Source organism: Ambystoma mexicanum, chromosome 11, assembly GCF_040938575.1.
Source record: "Ambystoma mexicanum isolate Mex_15411 chromosome 11, UKY_AmexF1_1, whole genome shotgun sequence".
In the NCBI taxonomy this organism is placed as follows: domain Eukaryota; kingdom Metazoa; phylum Chordata; class Amphibia; order Caudata; family Ambystomatidae; genus Ambystoma; species Ambystoma mexicanum.
In genome coordinates, this window is record NC_090934.1 from 549,932,922 (window position 1) to 549,953,552 (window position 20,631).

At 45.7% G+C, this 20,631-nt stretch overlaps 1 protein-coding gene across 9 annotated transcripts in view; it reads left to right on the plus strand.

Moving 5' to 3' along the window:
• The window catches only part of APIP (APAF1 interacting protein), a 1,110,572-nt gene that overhangs the window by 1,004,732 nt on the left and 85,209 nt on the right, over positions 1-20,631 (plus strand). For all 9 annotated transcript variants that reach the window (XM_069623369.1, XM_069623365.1, XM_069623368.1 and 6 more), the window contains one exon: positions 20,224-20,391. In XM_069623369.1, coding sequence (XP_069479470.1) covers positions 20,224-20,391 — 168 coding nt within the window. The remainder of the gene's footprint in view (positions 1-20,223; positions 20,392-20,631) is intronic.

Here is a 20,631-nt window from a genome sequence, read left to right on the forward strand (position 1 = left end):
GTACCTCTGTCTTCACTTCCAGATAATCACTCTTTTCTGTCTCTTGTTCGATTTAGAAAGGTGTGTGACTTCACAGTCTGTCATGTGGTGTCCAATTGAGACGGCTGGTTTAGCTTTTCTTCCACACGTTTTCCTTGGGATATTTGACTAACTTATTACGAAAACCATGCTACTAACAGCAACAACAGTATTGTCAACACCCTCATCTGATGAGTGTATGTGCCGATCTCTTTCCGAACGTCAGAGCCATACGCTGCAATTCGTAGGACTCGCCTCTTGTTTAATTCTGAAAACGTCAACTTTTATATTACCCCAGGATTGATGTCTCTTTGCCTGGAATGTTAGTCCTCTAGATCAAATGGGATATTTCAATTTGGGCTCTAGGAGTTTCTCAGCCTTTCTGTTATCTGTTTAGGGAATGAGATTATCAGATAAGCTTCCAAACCCTCCCTTTGCTCATTGAGTAGTTTCTTGCATTTATAAGTTCTACTCCAAGGACAACGGTTTCTAAAAGGCAAAAATGGCCACTCTCTTAAAGCCAAAGCATCCCCATGTGTTTACTAGAGGCATATAATGGTTGCACTATGGGTCTGTCCACATGCACTGTCCCAGGTGTGTTCTTTGTGCACTGCATCCTAGACCCAAATGTGAGAGAAGATGAGCCATTTACAGGCAGACTATATCCACCTTGTGCATGTCGTTATGACTGCTGTGTATTTTCATTTTGTTTACTGCTTTGTAGTTTTCTTATGAATATGTAAATGACGGATTGTAAGGCAACGTATTAGTTCCGCAATTGTTGCAGTTGCTAGTGTATGTCCAGTTTCTCATACTGAATTATCCTTCCATTCTGGACTAGTTCACATATCCTGTTAGCAGGCGGTTGTTAAGGAGATGATGAATGTAGGGGATGCATACAAACCAGTAGAGCAATTGCGAGGGCTGCACATGTCTTTGCACTGAGTAAAGCTTTGGCAGGTGATTCCAGTACAACCCTGAAGGTGGTGGTGTTCCCACACGTTTTTAAAGAAGGTACTTAAAACTATGAGTAGATGAATTGCTAAAACTGCTGATTAACCTAACCTGTCTTTGAGTAACCCGTCTTCACACTGGGTGGTCTGGTGTTGGATGTAAATGGTCCAGAATGAGTTTCCCGTCCTCCATAGTGGGATATGGAAGGCTAGAGCAGACTTGCAAAATGCTATAGTTTGTCTTGCGAGTCCCAATGCACACCTAGTCCATTATCCTTATTAAAAGAGGCAAGAGCATTATTGGCCTAAAAGGGGAGTCCGAACATGGCTGCCCTCTAGTTCCTTTACTATTTGTAGTAATACTGGTAGATTTTGAGTCCTTTTTAGTTGATCGGCATGCAGCACCTTCTCTTAATAGAACAAAATATTGCTCTTAACTGTATGATGAGGACACAATTTTGATTGACCTAACTCGGATAGCCCTACAAAAAGTCTCCCAGCAGCAACAGCCTATTTGAAATCCCTAAACCTTCAACTGAATTTTGCAAAAAACTAAAATGCTACTGTTTGGAAGGGAAGAAAATGTGTATTTAAATGGTCTATAAATGGGATCAACATAGAGGCCGTGAATCGTGTTCTAATGCTTGTGAATCTGCTTAGAATCGCATGCTGTGCATATAGTCTGACATCTAGTGGTAATCGCAGAGTATTGCATCTTTTTTTTGAGGAGCGAAACATAACGTCGACATGAGTGTGACTTAACACTATCCCGAACATGATGTATAGTGTACCCAAAATCCCTTGCGCATCGCAGTCCCACAGATAGTTTTTTTCCACCTAACTATTCAATCGCTCATAACATGAAGCTCATAAGTTTTATTTTGTGGTTTTTCTGTTCCTCAATGATTCGCTTTCCTTCAACGGCTGTTTGAAGTCTGGTCCTGTCTGCCGATGATCATCCTGACTGCTTGGTGACTTATTTTTCTGCGTGGCCTTAGCCCTCCGTCCCAGCCTTTACAGTAGGGAGCGTGGGGCCCTGTTCGTACTGACTTCTCTTGAGAATGCCTTTTCTTCACCCCTTCTCTCCCTCCTCTCTTTTGGTCTGGCTGCCATTTCCCTCTGGTGTGGAGAGGACGCCTTTTCAAATTCTGTCCATCTTACAACAGCAAATTCCTTTGGAAGGACACCCATTGCCGATGCAGTCGGTGTTTCCCTCGTGATCATGACGAGCGGAACTGTAAAGCCTGTTAACTCTTTTGACCGAAGACCCTGAAAGATGGCCATACAAAACGGTTGGCGGCTTATCCTATGCAGGCCGAGAGTCACTCCCCCACTGGCGCCGGCGCCTCAGATGAGATATCTGTCAGCAGCCGCGGCTCCGATTCGGAGGCCGTTGACATTACCGTGGAGCTCTTGCGTGTCTGTCCCTGGCCCGACAAGCATGCTGCCGGCAGTGCTATGGGTAAGTCGCTTACAGGCAGCAGGTACACCCCCCACCTACCTGCTCTAAAGAACACAGCCCCTAAACCTCCCCCGGCAGAGCCGCCTAGTAAAGTTTCTCTATGCCCGCCTGCCCGTCACAAAGTCTTGGGCTGGGCCTTCCGTAACCTCATGGTTCAGTACCCTCCGCGCTCCCGCCTAAGCATGACGTTAAATCCTCCTCTGTAGCGGGTGAATCCACTAAATCTAGGGCCTCCGTCGCGGTGGCATCAGAAGACACGGCACTGCCAAAAGACGTAGCAGTGTCTAAGGACGTGCCAGGGTGGGTCCACTTGTCAAACACTCAAAAACCTCAGGAGAATTTTTCCAAAGCTAGTACGACCATTTCGGACCCCAGGGAGGCTGCCAATTTGCCGTCACGACCCTCGCCCAAAACCCCCTATAACAAACCCTTTGGCCAGGTGGAGTCAGGACTCGGGCCTCTAGAGCCTGGCATCCTCTTCAAAAGCCCTCATGGGGCCAGTCCTGGTGCCTATGGGGCCAGTCCTGGTGCCTATGGCGCCAGGCTCATACACCATGAACAACAATGTGCTTCGGAACTACTTTATTATATTGTCAGCCAACATGGAGGCATCCACATACCTTGTTTCCCGAAGAACAAAGCTATGCGGTCTAGTGTTTTGGGTGTGGCAGGCCTGGAACTACTTTCCCCGGTACTACTTTACCTGGGCTATATAAACCACACCCTGACGGCAGAACATGCTTTGTGTTACTTTGCAGCTTGCAACGTGACGCTCACTGTGTCCAGCTATTCCCTCAAACCTCGGAGAAGCAGAACCTGCAAGGAGACACAAGGAACATCATTAGCAGCAGCATCTTACCTGCAGTCTTCATCTTTAAACACTCGCAGCTACTGAGAACAGCTTCCTCGAATCTGCACGCCTCCCGGACGGAACGACCTGAAAGAGGAAGATAGAGGCAACATTAAAGAAAGCTGTAGAGACATTTACAAATTACAAACTGCTCAAAAGGCTTACCTGGCTGGTCGCCTCTCGGCTGGCACCACGTCGGACATTCCACTCGCGCTGAAGAACACCGCGACCTACAAGAAAGGAAAACACAGGTTAGCAAAGGCAAGACTTTGCAGCGCTGCGCATAGCGCTTACTTACCGCATCATAGCGCTCTTAATGCGCCATTATTTACCAGCGGGGCTCAACCAAGCCAGTTCGCCGCGCTGAAGCTCTGCATACCTAATGGAGAAAAAAGACATTTTAAACAGTCATGCAGGATAGCAACAAAACTAAAGAACAGCAATAAGACCTACCTGAAGTAACTGGACCGCACTCGCCCATGAAAGACAACGCGCCCCTGCAAAGAAGGCAGGACGGAGAGCACGCCTAATTCTACCACAAAGTGAGGAGAGGGCGCCAGAGGGACTGCAAGCATACAGGGGTGGAGGGAGGACACTTACCCCAGTCGGTCAGTCTTGAACACAGTCCTCCTGTATTTTCAAGGCAGAACCTTCCCCGCAGACCACATCAGGGCAAAGCTGAGAAGCATACCAGCGAGTAACCCGCCTGGGTGGCGTCCCTGTGGATACCAGGTGAGTGTAACATTTGCCTGAGGACTATTCTGAGTCCTCCTCTCCTCTTTCTAGAGCCCTGCATCAGGACCCAGTCCCCTCTGCATAGCCTTTTGTAAAGGACCGGTAGGGGGTGTCTGTACTTCTGCTCTCTATATGGTAGAAGAGAGGCACAGAAGACCCCAGCCAAGATTCTCTATTACGGTAGCAATGGACGAGCAATCAAGGCCTAGCTTCTCAGGAGGTGATGCAGGCTGGTTCTTAAGTACAGTGTAGTCCCCAAGCCCCCACAAAGGAATGTCCACACACTGTATTGGTTAGAACACAGTCTTGATATAATCAATATTCAAGGTTATGTACACTTATCATAATAACTCACTTTGTACTTAGGAAAATCAACAATGGCAAATATATACAATTCTAAAGTGGTACCACCCTTTGTATTAGATCTTATTAAAGTGCATCAACAATACTGTAACAATGTCACACAGATCAATAGAGTGAAACCAGCAATAGAGAGAGGAGAGAAAATAAGATGGTTGAGCAATAGGCAGAATACTGGCCCCTACCACTAGACACAGTTCTGTGTGGAGATCCCCCCCACCTGGGCAACCTGTAAAATAAAGATATAGCACAAGCCCAGTCCATATATTGTTCTGCAAGTCTTATTCCCTCCTATAATGTTTTTACCCCCCCAATGTACCTGGTGGAGTCGAGTTCTTCAAAGAGGTGTCGACAGATCCTTCTTGAGCGACCCCCTTTCAAGCGGGAGTCACGGATCGTCGAGAAGCGTCGAGGAACTCGGCGTTCGGCGGCGGGGAATCGACGGCCCTTCTTGAATGCCTTCCCTTTCAAGCGGGAGACACGGGGCGTCGAATGTCCGTCAACAAACAGGGTAGAACGGCGTCGATGAGGCGGCAGCTTCGTCCGAGCGGTGCTCGTCGGAGCGTCGGCGTCCTGCAAAGCAGAGACGTGCGGGGCACCTCGGTGACAATAGTTCTGGACCGCAAAGATTGTGGAGACGGAGGCCTAGCAAGGGCTTCGAGTCTTTGTGGTCTTCGGGTGGCGGGAAACCCACCGGCAGGTTTCTCCTCGGCGCGTTGGTCGTCCTCGACTTTCTCCGGCAGGATAAAGCGGTCGACGGTGCGGACGAGGGAGTCCTTCGATTCGAATGTTCTTAGGCAAAGGAGCGGGCGGCTCCGGTCGTCGGCACGGCGTCAAGTGGTCCCCACGGCTGGGCAACACAACTTCGACGGGCCTCCAGCGGTTACACAAACCTGCGAACCCTGGCCGACGGCAATGGACTTCGACGGCGGCGATGTCCGGGTGCTTCACTTCGATCTCCTCGGCGGTCCCGTCTCGGATCGGCAGCCTTTCGAGGGTCTGTCTTCCAGGGCGCTTCGGCGAAGATGGAGCGGTGCTCGATGGTCCCTCGGAGCACGGGAAGAGGGCGCCTTACCAGGTCCTCTCTCGGGTCAGTCTTCGACGATTTCGGCAGCCTTCGGATCGGTCGAAGCAAATGCCACAGCAAGTCTTCTTCTTCCAGCTGGACGTCGAGGATCAGCAGTTCCAGTTACTCTTAGAGTGGAGACTCAACTCCAGAATGCTTCTGCATGCTTCTGAACCCATTACCAGTGGTGAGAGGTCCCCAGATATACTATTCTGTCTCTCATCCACACTGCTGGCACACACTCAGCAGCCAATCATACAGAAGGGCATTCATGCAATCAGTCAGCCAATCAGGCACACAGTGCATTCAGGCCACACTCCTCCCTTTCAGACACTCACAACAAGGAATGTGGATTGGGACAAGTACCCAGCCATTCAACACTACACACTGCATTCAGGCCAGTTTCGGGCAGGGCTGTCTCAGTCTTTGTCTCTCATGCCAGAAACCAGACAACCACAACAAGGAGTGTATATTGGTCACACACTCCATTCACCAAGGTCCCACCCACAGGAGGTACCCACAACATACAGTCACTGGGAAGGCTCCAGTCAGTCTAGCTGGGCCTTCACAACAACACCATATATGGAACTTCCACCCAACAGCCAGTCAGGGGGAAGGGACAGAGTCAGGGCTTCCCAGGACTTTGGGAAACAAGGTAACAGGCAATAGAAAGCAAGAGGCCACAGGGGCCATCTTGTTTCCTATCAGGAATCAACTGATCCCAATGGCAGGGCCTGGCTATCCCAAAATGGAGGACACCCAGAGCACCTGTCAAATTCAGCATGGAGCTGCCACCAGCCCATACCCTGCTCTGTGGGCCACCCACAGGTGCCCAAGAACATACACTAGGGGCACAGGGTTGTACCCCTACCCATGGGTGCCATAAGGGTATCCCATGGGTCTGTTCACCAAACCAAAAGAGAGCTGCACTGCCAGGAGTCCCACATGGACTCCTGGGCAGAAAACATGACAGAACACATGATAAAAAGCAGTAAAGGACAAGGATTCAGAGGCCCTGTCCCTCTGATGCATTTCCAGCATCACACCTTTCCCCTTCCTGATCCCTCAGACTCCGCTGAATGGACCATGGACAAGTTTGAGGTTTGTATGAATAAAATGGCCCAGTTCATTAATTTCCCTGACCAGTTTGAGTCCATTTTAAAGAGACATATGGATGTTGACCCCTGTCCTGTCCCTCCTAATTTACAGAGGCTCTCTAGCAAGTGGTGTCAGGACAGTGGGATGATCTAGTGGTTGTTTTGACAGCCCTCGTTAAGTCTCTGCAGTGGTGGTCAAGAAAAAACCTTCTGCATTGGAACACTTTTACCACACCCGCAGTAGAGGCTACTCTCACCACAGACTCATCTCTGTCAGGGTTGGGAGCTCACCTCCTTCAACAGACAGCACACAGCGTGTGGCCCCCATCAGTAGCATCCAATCACTTCAATCTGTTGGAACTGCTTGCAGTGTTCAAAGCCCTAAAAGTCTTCCAAGCACATCTGCAGGGTAAGACAGTTCTTGTCCTTAATGAAACTACCACAGCCGTGTACTACTTGAACATACAGGGGGCACTCGCACTCTAGGGCTATCCAAACTGTCCCAGAACATCTGTGGGCACTCAAACACATGTTCCTCCTCTGACATCATGTTCCGGGGAACACAATCTTCGGGCAGATGTGCTCAGCAGAGACTTCAACCTACCCATAGTGCAAGTGTGGCGTCTGCAAGAGCACATCATTGCAGAATTGTGTTGGCCAGACATCGACTTGTTCGCGACTATGGAGAACACCCAAAGCCCAGATCACACCTCCAGGTACCCACAGAAGTGCTCCAAAGGAAACGGTCTATGGATAACAGGGTCTGGGGTTTTGCCTACGCTCCCCCCACCCAACCTGCTTCCCTTTCTCAACAGGATAGTGCCCAAGATGGACCAGGAACAAGTTGCAATGATCCGGGTGGCACCTATGTGGGCCTGGCAGCCATGATTCTCCAATCTCATGGAAATGTCAGTCTCCCCTCTGAGGAAACTGCCATGCCTGTATTCGATTGAATTGTTAATTTGTATAGAGCCTATACACAATGTGTTTCAAAGCGTGTAAACGTGCTGTTGTAAGACCAGGGGGAGACCCTGCAACCGTGCCCCCAAGCACTCAACTTAGCAGCTTGGCGCCTGAAGTCATATAGTTTGGCCACCTCCTACTCCCTCAGAGATGTAGGGACCTACTCGGGGAGGTATGAAAACCCAACACCAGACATTGTTACTCCAATAAGTGGAAATGCTTTATCTGGTGCAATGCTAAGAACGTCTTCCCAATTGACTGTTCCCCTAAAGATATCCTTTATCGAACCCACCTATTAGACTCAGGACTTGTTTTCAGTTCCCTGGCCGCTCTCTCTCCATACACTACATTCCAGAGCAAGATATCATGGTGGAAGATTCCTGTTATTACGGCTTTCATGGAAAGGGTAAAAAGACTTCACCCCCCCTATTTCCAACCCAACTCCAGGATGGAACTTGAATGTTGTCCTCAAACGGTTAATGGGATCTTCTTTCGAGCCCATGCGCCCAATGCTTGCCTTAAGGCACTCACCTATAAGGCTGTCTTCCTAGTGGCCATCATCTCGATGAGGAGAGTTGGGGAACTGCAGGCACTTTCTGTTTAAAACCAATGTGTAACTATTCACAAAGACAAGGTGGTTTTGCGCACACCCAAGTTTTGGGCGTAAATTCATCTCGAAGCTCCATGTGAATCAATCGAACTTCCCACTTTCTTTGAAAACCCCACTAACGTGGCAGAAAAGAAGCCTCCATACTCTAGATGTGAAGATGGCAGTAATAGACTACCTTGAAAAAACGAAGCCACTGAGAAAGACAAACCAATTCTTTGTCTCTGTGGCAGCTGATAGAGAAGGGGACCCGGTCTCTAAATCAGCCATTTCCAGATGGATTGTAAATTGCATCACACTGTTACTCTCTTGCCAAGAGAGATGTACCCATTGCGCCTAGAGCTCACTGGACTCGGGGCACAGGGGCTACCATAGCATTAATTGCAAATGTTCCTCTAGAGGCCATTTACAAAGCAGCACACTGGAGTTATGTTCATACCTTCACCCAACACTACTACTTAGACGCACACTCTAGGTCTGATTCTAAGGTGGGACAAGCAGTGCTAAGACATGTCATTGCTACTGTTCTTTCACACATCTCTGCACCATCTGCTCGCTAGTCTATGTACAGCATTTGATTCTAAACAGATTCACAAGCATAAGAAGACATTCATTACTCACCGTAATCGTATTTCTGATGAGTGTATCTGCTTACATTCACATGCTCCCACCCTTCGTCCCTTCTTGGAGTAGAAGGAACATAGACATCTTACACCTTCTCTCTTCTGTACTCACTCACACATTCTGCAAGACTCCCTCATAGCAGAAGAAAAACAAAGGGTGGGACCTCAACACATGAGGGATTTTGGGTACACTACACCTCACATTAGGGATAGTGTTACAATCTCCCCCATGTCGACGTCCCTTTTCTGTCTTTGAAAATACAATCATCAGAAATACAATTACGGTGAGTAATGTATGTCATACATACCTAGGCATTATCTTTTCACATAACAGGTTCTGGATAGTGCATACATTTAGAGTCAGGAATTTGTTCCTAAAGAAAGGTGCGATGAATCCTGCAGGGTCCTTGCAGAATCATTACCTAAAGTCTCCTCGCAAGTAGCCTGGGGAAGGCAGTCACTACCTGATACTAACCCAAGTTGTTGTACTAGCCGGGTGGATCACATGGGAGGAGAAGGACCCCAAGGGAATAGGGTGACTGCATTAGGAGAGACTCATTATTCATCCTCTTTGGAGGGTGAGATCTACATGGTGCCAGAATACCTAATGGTTTGTTGTCAGAGTGAGGCCCCCTACCCAAATTGTTAGCAATAAAAACCATTATGGTAAGCATGAGAATGGAACATGTAAGGATCAGAACATTAATACCATTGCTTCTCATAAGTGTGATTTCCCCCCTTTGGTTTGAGCTGTGAAATTAAGAACCAACCATTAATTTCTCTAAAACCCTTATTTAGAGCTATGTTTTATAAACAGTAAAAAAGTTTTTGATGAGAGGAACAAGAACATTAGGGACCTCAGGTCCCATAATACCCTAGGTACTGGGACAAGGAAGAGGGAATCGCAGGCAGAGAACTGCGTTATGCATTCTATTGTTTGACAACCCCAAACGTGAGCAGGAATTTTGATTATTTAAATCCTCTTCAGGCGCGAGCTAGCAGAAGCAGTAGGAGTAGCCAGCAGCTGTGTATGGAGAAGGAGCAGATAATCTTAAATGCCGGGACCGTTGCTGTGTTCATAGTGGATGATCGTGCAGAGAGAGTCGTAGAAGGTTGAAACCCCAAGTGCAAAGGTCGCGCAGCGGAAAGCAACACTGAAGCAGGCTGCTCCGGAAGAGAGAGAAGTTCTCTGTCCGGCGCTTAATTCCGGTGGCTGTCGAGTACTGGCGAAGCCGATGAGCAACGCAGGCTCCTGCTATGAGAGGCACGGACTACGGAAGCGCGAGAGGAACTGTCAGAAGCTCTGGACTGGACGAAGGAAGAAGAGGTTGCAGCAGGGTGAGCGGACGCATGAGAGACCGGCGAGTTGGCTTTTTATAGGTGACCCCTAGGATGCTTCAGGATAGACTGTTGGCTGCTTACAAACTTTCGGAATACCAATCTAAGGAAAGAAAGTATTTGTGGTTCACAATATGTATTGAGCGGAAACGTAAAGAGAAAACTTGCAACTATCATTACCAAAATAAAAAAGGGGTAATATTGATCCTAGACAAGAACCCTCATTGACAAGGTAAAGAGGGGACAATATTGAACCAGACTGTAACCCTCCCTGCTAAAGTAAAGAAGGGACAATAAGTGAACAAAATTAGAACAAGAATTGCCTAAGCCAAAGAAGGGCCATTGTTAATAAAGTGGCAGGATAGAAACCCTCTTTGTGATAACAACCAGCATTGCCTTAACCAAAGAAGGGCCACTGTCAATAAAAGGTGGCAGGAGAGAAATCCTCCTTGTGGAAGGTATCAAGGAGAGGAACATTACCAGCAGTTACCTGGCGTGATAGTAGGAACTGAAGGGTTGCAGGATAGAAGCCCTTTTGTGGAAGTTATCGAGGGGGAGAGAAATGTATCCTCCATTGCATGTGTAAAAGAATCTGTGGAACAAACCGCGTCAATGGGTATTATGTCCTTGTGGGAAAAGTTCTGAATCTGTGTTGTTGAAAACTAAAGACTTTGTTAAAGCTTTGAAGTAAAGCTCATGACAGAGTATTTTTAATAGTGGAAGGAGTTTTATCCTGGCAGGCGAGTATACCAGGAACGGGACTGGTAGTGGTAGTCCTGGCAGGTTAGTGGACCAGGAAGAAGATATTGAAGTCCTGCATTGTGATGAAAGATTGTTGTTGAAGGAAAGTGGCAAAACCACTAATGTATTTGATGAACTGTGGTAAAACCATCCTGACTAAAACATTGTTGTTAAAGAAGAGATGTTGAAGTAGATGTCTTTTCCAGAGAGGAGCAGTTATGTTGAAATATTCTCTGGTGGTGTGAAGACAAAGACTCTGTGGTCTGATCAGCAAGAGCTTGTGGAAACTTTATTCTGAAGTGTTGAACCTTGATTTAGTATATGCCAGCCCAAGCACCAAGTGAAACCATCACGGAGTGAAGGAACTTAGTGTTTGAACCAGGACGTGGCTATTGGAAAGAACTTTTGGTGTTACCTTAACAGCAAAACCTAACTAGTAAAATGGACTTTCCCAATTCGAACTTTATTTGAAAATCGTACAGTAATCCTGGGAAAGGGGATACAACACTGGTTACAAGAGTACTTAGAACAGTTCTTGTGTTGAGGTTGAACAACCATATAAATACCTGTATAGTGTGAGGGACAGATACCTTTTCATATCAGTGTTTTCCTTTAGTCTTCGTTTCCTAGGCAGGGAATTCCTCGTTAGGTTAGGGAAAAGGAAACTTTTATCACACCCTTATAAGTTAATAAAATGGCTTGTGAACAACCTCTACCAAGCTGTCTGCCTCGCATTTCTGACTCCTCACATAGGGGACTCTTTATGTTTTAGTATACATTTGGTGCTCAGGTTCTCATGAAATGCACTTAGGTATTTAAAGTTCAAATATCCTTGGTTGCTCTCATTAGAGCTTAAGCATGGGGCCATTCTGGCCGAGGCCATCTAGAAATGATCTAAAATAGTTTAAGATAAATCTCAGGTGTCTCTAAATGCCCTCCAATGTGCATAATCAGGTTGGAGCTAGGTTTACCACCGTTGGCATCTTATTGTGCACTGTCCCAATCAGATATCTATTTAATAAATTGGCTGTTGTTTTCAAACTAGAATGTTAAAAACGCAGCCATCGAACTCAAAGGGGAACCAACAAATTGGTGGTCTCATATTTTAACTGTTTTTGTGAGATTGGACATCTCTAATCATATAATGCTACCAAAGGAAGAGTTTCTGCAGGATCATCTGAGAAAAATAAAAAAGGCAGTAGAAGCAGACTAGTGTGCAAAATATTGGGTTAGTGCAAATAATATTTGCTCTTTAAAACTTTGGGTATCAATTAAAGATCCCCTTGCCTCCGAAGATTTTCTGAGGTCTGGTTTCTCCTATCCTCTGCAACTAAATGTTCTGCCCACCGTCAAAGCATGGATCAGTAAGTTTAGCCAATAAGTCCTGTGATAACGAAATTGACGACCTACCTCACTTTTTATTGCTTTGTACTAAATACTTGACTTTAAGGAAATGTTTAATTAGGCTACATCTTCTCAGTTTGTGAATTAAAAACAAAATGGGAAGCCTTAACAACAATTCTATCAGCCCATGATGTACCCCTTACCTATGACGTGGCTCATTTTGTTGATGCAGCAATTCGTTTAGATCTAGTTCGCAAATGTGTGATTAGGGTTTAATGCAATATGTCTTGTTATTATATATATATATATATATTTATATATTTGTACTATTCTCTAATGGCAAAAACAGAATAAAAGATGTTAAAAGGAGAGAAACTGATGTGTGCTCATGCAATTCCCTTTTACTGTTAGACTGAGTGTGACAAAATTATTGTTGCTCTGCTGGTGTACTGAAACAAGTGTTGGTTTTTAAACTCTTACTCCGCCACCCAGTCGTACTAAACCAGCAGTGATCTAAGTCATATTGGTGAAACAGGCACCACATAAATGGTGCACCTCCTATTCCTATGTAAGGTAGCATGGGCCTATTGTAGGCTATACTCTTAAAGAATGGTGTGAACCTGAAAGGACACATCCAAACAATAATACTGTTATCAAAATAAAAGAAATGCCCAGTCGAGGTTCTATAAAAATACAAGACTTTCACCAAACTAAAGAGACAAACTAATAAAAACACTAACAACCCATCCCTGAAATGGAATTCAGAGAATATGCAGATCTTAGCTTCAATAGGGCATGCTGGGTATGAAGACAGGGGGATGCATACCATGTTCTTTGCAGCAATGTTCCAGTTTAATTATAGGTTTTTCAAAAAGATAAGAAGTGTGGGCTATAAATTGCCATTAGGGCCCACAGAAAAGGCCAGGGGGAGGTGGTGGGAATAGAACCACTGTAAATATCTTAATATCTTCTTTCTAGGGCTCGACTGCGTTGAACTGTGCTTTTGTGGGTGTTAGAGTGCATAGAATCTGGTTTGGGGTGGTTGAGTTGGTACAATTGGATTCAGCAACGTGGTGCAATTCAATAAGCTATAATCGCCGTAGCGGATCACTTGATCACGCCTCCTCAGCAGTGACCCTGGACTACATTTTTGTCTCTTCAGCATTACTCGCCCAACTAACGACATTTAAAGTCCTGAGGTCCGACAAAAGTGACCATAACCTTTTGACCACAAGTTGGATTACTAGCCACACTCAAAACCCTATATTCAATGCCAGCATCGAACCAAACCATAAACAAACTTGGCTTAAGCTAACATCTTCCATCATAGCTGAAATAGCAAAGAAATACAGCGAACCACGTGAAGCCAAAGACTGTGAAGGAAAAGGAGTCACTTTAGACTACCAAACTCTCCTGTGGATATACCGCCTGCCCTCCAAAACCAAGTCTGGGAAAGCCCACCATTCTTATAGTACAGCTCTCGTCGAATTAAGGTGGAAGCTAAGAAACCTCAAAAGGTCAACCTTAAACCAAAACTCTTCTGAAGCTTGGTCATTATTTCAGACTTAACAGAAGAAATATAGATCATGGTTAAGAACCCACAGAATGAATCTATATCAGCAAGACACAGAGAATGCTCCAGGCTGTGGCCTCAAAAAAACAAAGGATTTCTGGTCATTCATTAGACCTTCAGACACCCAAGTGAATGAAATCCTCTGTAAGTGAAGAGAAATGGGTACTCCACTTCAAGGCCCTCTTTGCTTACAGCAAAGACACCTCTGAGATGAGAACGGAGACCACCTCGGCCCCTTGGGAAGACCTTACAGATGAAGAGGACATCATTAGACAGATCAAGAATCTCAAAGCTTCCAGAGCGCCAAGTCCTGGTGGCCTCACCAACTTCGATCTGAAGCAACACCCTGAAGAATGGGCGCCTCTGATCAGTCAAATCTTTGCGCGTTGCGAATATTGCAAAGCTATACCTCCATCTTGGACACAGACGGTGGTGGTCCCCATTTTCAAGAGAGGCCCTAGAGAAGATCCGTCCAACTATCATCCGATAGCTTTACTGGATACCATCAGCAAGATGTTTGCATCACTACTCCTTGAAAAATTCCAACAATGGGCAAAGTCATCAGCCAGCGCAGACCCCTTCCAAACTGGTTTTCTGAAATACGCGAACACCTCCGCAAATATCATGCTTCTTAACATCTTAAAAAGCAAGGTCAGAGCAGGCGCACCCAAAGTACATCTAGCTTTCGTGGAATTAACTCAAGCATTCGATCATGTGGACAAGAAAAAGATTTGGGCTAAACTATCCATTTGGAACTGTCCTCAAACTATCTTAGCCCCCATTAGAGCACTCCACACCGACACACAAATGCGTGTACGCTTGAGCCGACACGGCCTGCTTTCTTCAGAAATACCCTCTTTTAGAGGGGTCAAACGGGGCTGTCTTTTGGCTCCAGCCCTCTTTATCGCCTTCCTTGGAGATTACAAGGAGTCTGCAGCAAAAGTCTGGGCTTTTCCACCAAAAATGGGCACCACAGAGGTCCCACATCTACTCTATGCCGACGACATGATCCTGGTTGACCAAACCCCGATTGGACTTCAAAGAAAGCTCGATCACCTGGTGACATATCTTTCACTTAACAATTTAGAGATCAACAAAAAGCAAAACGAAAATCCTGACTATGGAAAAAGCTCCAATGAGAAAAACGAAACCAAAGTGGTACCTAGAAGGAACCAAGATAGTCAGTCGACGATTTCAAATATTTGAGCATCACCTTCGACTGCTCTAAAAACGAGGCCCATATGCAATGAGTCCTCTGGTCCAAGATCCGTAACTTGACTGCTCAGACAAGAACTATTGACAGGCAATACGGAAGGTTCTCGCTGTTGCCGGCAATACAATAATATAAAACAAAGGTCATTCCGTCAATGGTTTACGCTATGTATGCCAATCTGGGAATGCCAGAAACAATTTGGGCAAAACTGGAGAGCTTCCTTTGGCGCTCTGTTCTGAATATTCCTAAATCTACACCGATCGCAGCCATTAGGTGCAAACTTGGCTTGCTTTCCTTATCTGCGATGATGGACAACAGCAGAATGCAACTCTTTAGAAAACTTCTGCAACCTGATACTCCATTCATCTGTAAGCTGATTGAAGAGGAAGTTGTAAAAGGGACCAGCGTGCAGCTAAACGCCTGGTGCGAAAAGAACAAAACCCAGTTAAAGACTGTAGCATGCACGGAAGAGGATTTGTTAAACAACCCTCAGAGGATAAAAACCAAGATGGAAGACCTGGCCTGGATCAAGACCCTAGATCAAGTGTCTTCCTACAAACTACTGTCCCATCTTCCTGTAATAATTCGCAAACAAAAAGAAGTAGCAACTTACATAAAGAAATTTCCCAGCAAAATCTTGAGGGACTTTTTTCAGAGCAAGGCTCAATCTTCTGCCAACCAGGGAAACCCTGAAAATTAGATCACAATCTACAACGAGTGACTGCAGACTCTGCCAAGAAAATAACCAGTCAGAAACTATACTGCATATAATGAGCCAGTTTCCTGCTACGCAAAACCTCCGAAAAGTGCATCTCTCTCGCCTATTCCTTGGTACTGACTTCCGTGGCGAAGAGCTATGGTGGACACGTCTTCTCGCCGGAGACAACAGATGGACCATCGCCACAGCCAAAATTATGAAACTGACAATGGACAAAATCTCAAACCTTGAATCTGCAAAGTAATGCCCGTCCTAGACCTCGAAAAAACGTTCTATTTTTGTTTTACCTGGACATCTTGCTACAAAAGTTCTCGCTTCTGTTCTTGTAAAAGCCTACTTCTGGCTATAAGCAAGAAATAAAAAAGAAAAGCTATAATGCCACTTGGCTTGATGAGCTTGGGTCATACAGAAGATGTTCAGGTGAGCGCAGCTCTCAAGCATTCAAAGCAGTTTGAAATTGCAGAGACAGCAACTGCAGCTTGTTTTATCCTTCAGCTGCTGTTAAGGATCTCTGAGGAAATGTGGGTCTGTTTCTGCCCTTCCCAACCAGGAATGTTGCCAAGGACGCTTGCAGAGTTTGCCACAAACAGCAGATCTCCTTGGAAAGCTCTAGGTGTACCCCAATCTCTAATGGGTTAAAGTCTGCCCAAACTCCTCAATGTTCCAGTTAAATCCTTCTTGTCAGGACCAACGATGATTCAATTAAGGGGATGGTCTAATCCCTGCCTTTAAATGGTTGTTTTGCCACAGCGGATTTCCCCATTGCAAGCCTTATGCAAGGGGCCAAGGTCAGCTGTTGGAATACATATGTCTTCTGATGTCAGCTCCCCAGAGTGCTTTGTCTGCAGGAAGTTGGGAGGGGACAAAGGATGGTGTGGAGCCTAACCATTTCTAAGATGTGGAGACCCTTACTCTGGGGACAGCTCTTCTATGCTACACTCCGCCCCGCCCCCTTGCTTGTCTGCCCGAGTTCAGAGATTTAATTCATTATGTCCCAGGTGCGAGTTCCCTATTGTTTTGGGAAGCCTTCATTGAAGCCTGAAGCATTGACTCCCACCTGTACACTGGGGTCTGTCCAGTTACTCTGGGATGATGTCAAGCCTTCCCAGGCAGGGAACCAAATAAAAGAAGCAGTCGGGGCTGGGCCAAGCACTGTGTTGAGTGAATCCCAACCCCATACAGTGATGGGCAAATTGTCGGACAATTGTATGAGTTACAGGGAACCAGTGGATAATGACATCGGATGGTTTGGCAATGTAGAACTATTTCCTCACAGGCCACCATATCAAATTCGATGTTGCTTTATATTTAGCTAAACTGCCATTAGGCAATGGGGATGTACAGTTATATTGAAACCTGCTTGCCTACCTTCAAAGGGATTTCTGTTTTGATTCTAAAAAAAAAAGGCAATGCAAATTTTAGAAAAAACCTTGCTTCTATTCATATGCCAACACAAATCCTTTGTGGGCCCCGTTTCTGGTAGTCAGGGTGTACTTTCAAATTTGTAGACTACACACTTGTAGCAGGATTGCCAACCAACATTTTTTTGTACAATTTTGATGGAACAAATCGACTGGGGCACTTTCTAAAACTGTAGCTCCGTTGCTGCGAACATGCTGCCAGCATGCCAATTACTGATGGCCAGCAGCAAGTATACATTGGGTCTTTTATATATGGATGTGGAAAAGTTCAATTAAACACTCAATGGCCGGCAGGCACACCAGGTTACACACCCACCAATACCATGTAGGGTACACACTAACACCATGTTTAAAAACATATAATGCGGTTTGACAGTGAGACTCTATCAGGTCTGACTTGCATGGCAGAATGCATTTACTGGGATTCCTAACGTTTCTCCCCTGCTCATGGTCATCATGACACTGAGACGGTTTATAGTGTGCCAAGAACAAATAGCTACAGTTTGGTCTTCCTGGACAGAGCACGTCCCAGTATATCTAGAAGTAATAGCTTTAATATACTGTTCCACCTTCTACCCGACCTGTCACGTTTATGATGCACTTTTAGCCAAAGTCATTAAAAACATGTATTTTAGTTATTTTGCCTGAATAATCCACCGTTAAGAAAAGTATTCCAAGATCTTCAGTTAATTTTCTGAAAGACTGCATAATGCACTGAAACTTTTGGCAGTAAATAACTTCCAGCTCAAAACAAATGGAATTAATTAGGTCGAGTGTCAAGCAAAGCCCCAGCCTTCCGTTTTTAGAAGAAAGCAGCGCAGAGTCCCATTTCTAGAGTCCCAATCTGGGCAAAAGCAGTGGGTGAGGCTTCGTAGAACCTCAAGGGCAGATTGCATATACGCCTGAGGCTCCCTCGCGGTAAAATCACATTTCAAACACACCACATTATGCAGCAATTGTTGGCTCCAAGGTTTTTCTTTCGGGTGCTTTTTGGCTAGGTTTCTCTATTCTCGTTGTTCTCCTTTGAAAGTACAACGTTGTAATTAGTGGAGTCCATATCTCCTCTCGTCTGCTTTTTAGCCAAATAGTGGCGCAGGGACACGTTGCAAAGAGAATCCTGGGACGATTCACCACCCTTTTTATTGCACTTTTGTTCCAAAAATCGAAAATGAGTTCTGTTGGCTGGCCAAAGCGCTGAAGGTGTTTGAGATCAGGGAAGCGCACCCACCCACCTCAATACAACACACCCTCTAGCGCCCCCCCCCCCCCAACTGAAACAGCCTGTGTGCCAGCAAGGATTTCAGTGGAAGCTACTAATCTTCGCTCTGTGTGCCAGGTAAATACACACACTCGTGTCCTGTTTGCTTTGCGCCCCAGTGTCTGTTGAACAGGCTGGCTATTTTATAAACAGTAGGCAAACCGCATCGCCAACACACCTGTGCTCTTTTGGCAATTTTAGCTGTAACCCGGAGAAGGCGGCTAACAGATCCTTATCTTTGCAGCAACCTCGTTCCCCCTCTCCCGCCCTGAAAGGAAAGCGTTCTCCCGGCTGTCATCTTTCTGAACCCATGGTCCAAAATGTAAAATCACCTTTGGATCTTGCACAGTATCCCCGTTCACTGCCATTCGAATTCAATCTGTTTACAAGAGTTTTGATTTCACAGATTTATGTAAGGTAATACTCCTATGTCTGTCTGCCAAATGTATTGCGCATGCTGTAATCCACAGCCACATATATCCCGAAAAACCTGCCCACTCCATCTAGTTTGTGCTGCTAGTGTAATAACATTGGATTTATATTATGTTAATTAATGTGTGTGGCCATCTGTGTGTGGGCACTTATGCAAATAGATTTGTGAAGGCAGGAGGCCTATGCTTGTATTACAAGATTTGTACTCTCCCACCTTCTCAGATTATTGGCTAAAGTGGGTTGGGGCTACAGTGTCCAGAGAGATTAATCGGGAGGTTGGGGTGGGCTTTCTTGCAAGTGATTACTTGAGAAGGTGTTTGGGTGGATCCGTGGGTGTGATCTTTTAACCGTATAGGAGAAGGTGGGTGGGAGGCACTGATGTCATTGGGGAGTACTCAGAATGCACGCTGATGCTCTGTCACTAGAAGCATAGAAAAGGTGGGTTAGATGGCTGAGATATCACAAGAAGTTGTGAATGTGGGTGTGGGGGTTGATGGTATAAGCGATTGACTGGTGGCAATAACTACAAGATTATTGGGGGAGGGGGCAGGTGGGAGAGTTTGTTCCAAGTGTTAAATAAGAAGGTGGATGTGGACGTTTGTCTCAACTGCACAACAAAGTGAATGGATGCATTGGTGACACATGTATGTGAGAAATTAGATGGGACACCATCTCCAGGTGTATTGCAAGAATGTGGGTAAAGGCACGGATATCCCAAGTTTACGAATGTGGGTGAGTGGCCGTGATGTTGCAACAGAGCATATGGGTTTTGGCATTGATGTTAGAGGTTATGCGAGAAGGTGTCTGAGAGCACACATCACATATGATAAATGAAGAGTAGGCACTTAAGTTTGAAGAGACCAGCATAGTTATGTGCTGAGGTAGCTTGAACGTGCGGGTGAGGTAATTGACAGTGGACACAGGCTTTTCACCAGTAAGGCATAATACTGTATTACGGTTAATTGGGAGGCTTTTCAACAGGGGCAAATATCTAATAGCCTAAAGTACAGCTGGGACAAAGCCCAGTGTATGGTGACACTGACTTTGATGGACTCATTCCCAGCCCTTCCGGCCATCTTCTTACAGCTACAGCTTGCTCATGTCTCTGTGCATGCATCGTTTCCGCAAGCCATGTAGTCTCTCACCGTCCTGTACCAATAAGGGATTCATCCCGTCTCACGCTTTTAAATTATGGTGAACGTGGGTAGGCATAATGCTTGCACTTTCCAGCCAGTACCTTAGAGCTTTTTCTTCAGATCTTCTCTTCAGATATTTTGAAATGTGTATTCTGCTAAAGGGGAGAAAACATGAAAAGAAAGGCTATACACTGGTGCTGTGATACATGAAACATGTAAATTAGACCGTTCTGCCTATTTACTGTTGTGCTCCCAAGCTCATGTGCATAACTGTGTGTGTTCTGCACTAACACTAGTGTTCTGTGTTTCTTTTAGGTATGATGACATGTTGGTGGTCCCAATAGTAGAAAATACTCCGGAGGAGAAGGATCTGAAGTACCGAATGTCACAGGCCATGTGCCAATACCCTGACAGCTGTGCGGTCCTGGTCCGCCGGCATGGAGTCTACGTTTGGGGAGAAACTTGGGAGAAAGCTAAAATCATGTGAGTCACAGATTCAAAGGAATCGTAGCAAGGATAGGAAGAATGTTGGTTTCAATAATCATTTACACTGCATGATGCCCCGGGGTGGTCAACTAGCAGCATAGGCTTCAAGATTGGACTTGTAGTTGCTGGGTTCGTGTCACAGAGCCCCACTTGATACTTTATGTGAAATTGTGCAAATATTGTTCTATACGAAGCAAACTTAAATTTTTCTTTTAAAAGATGGTATCAGTATTTGGA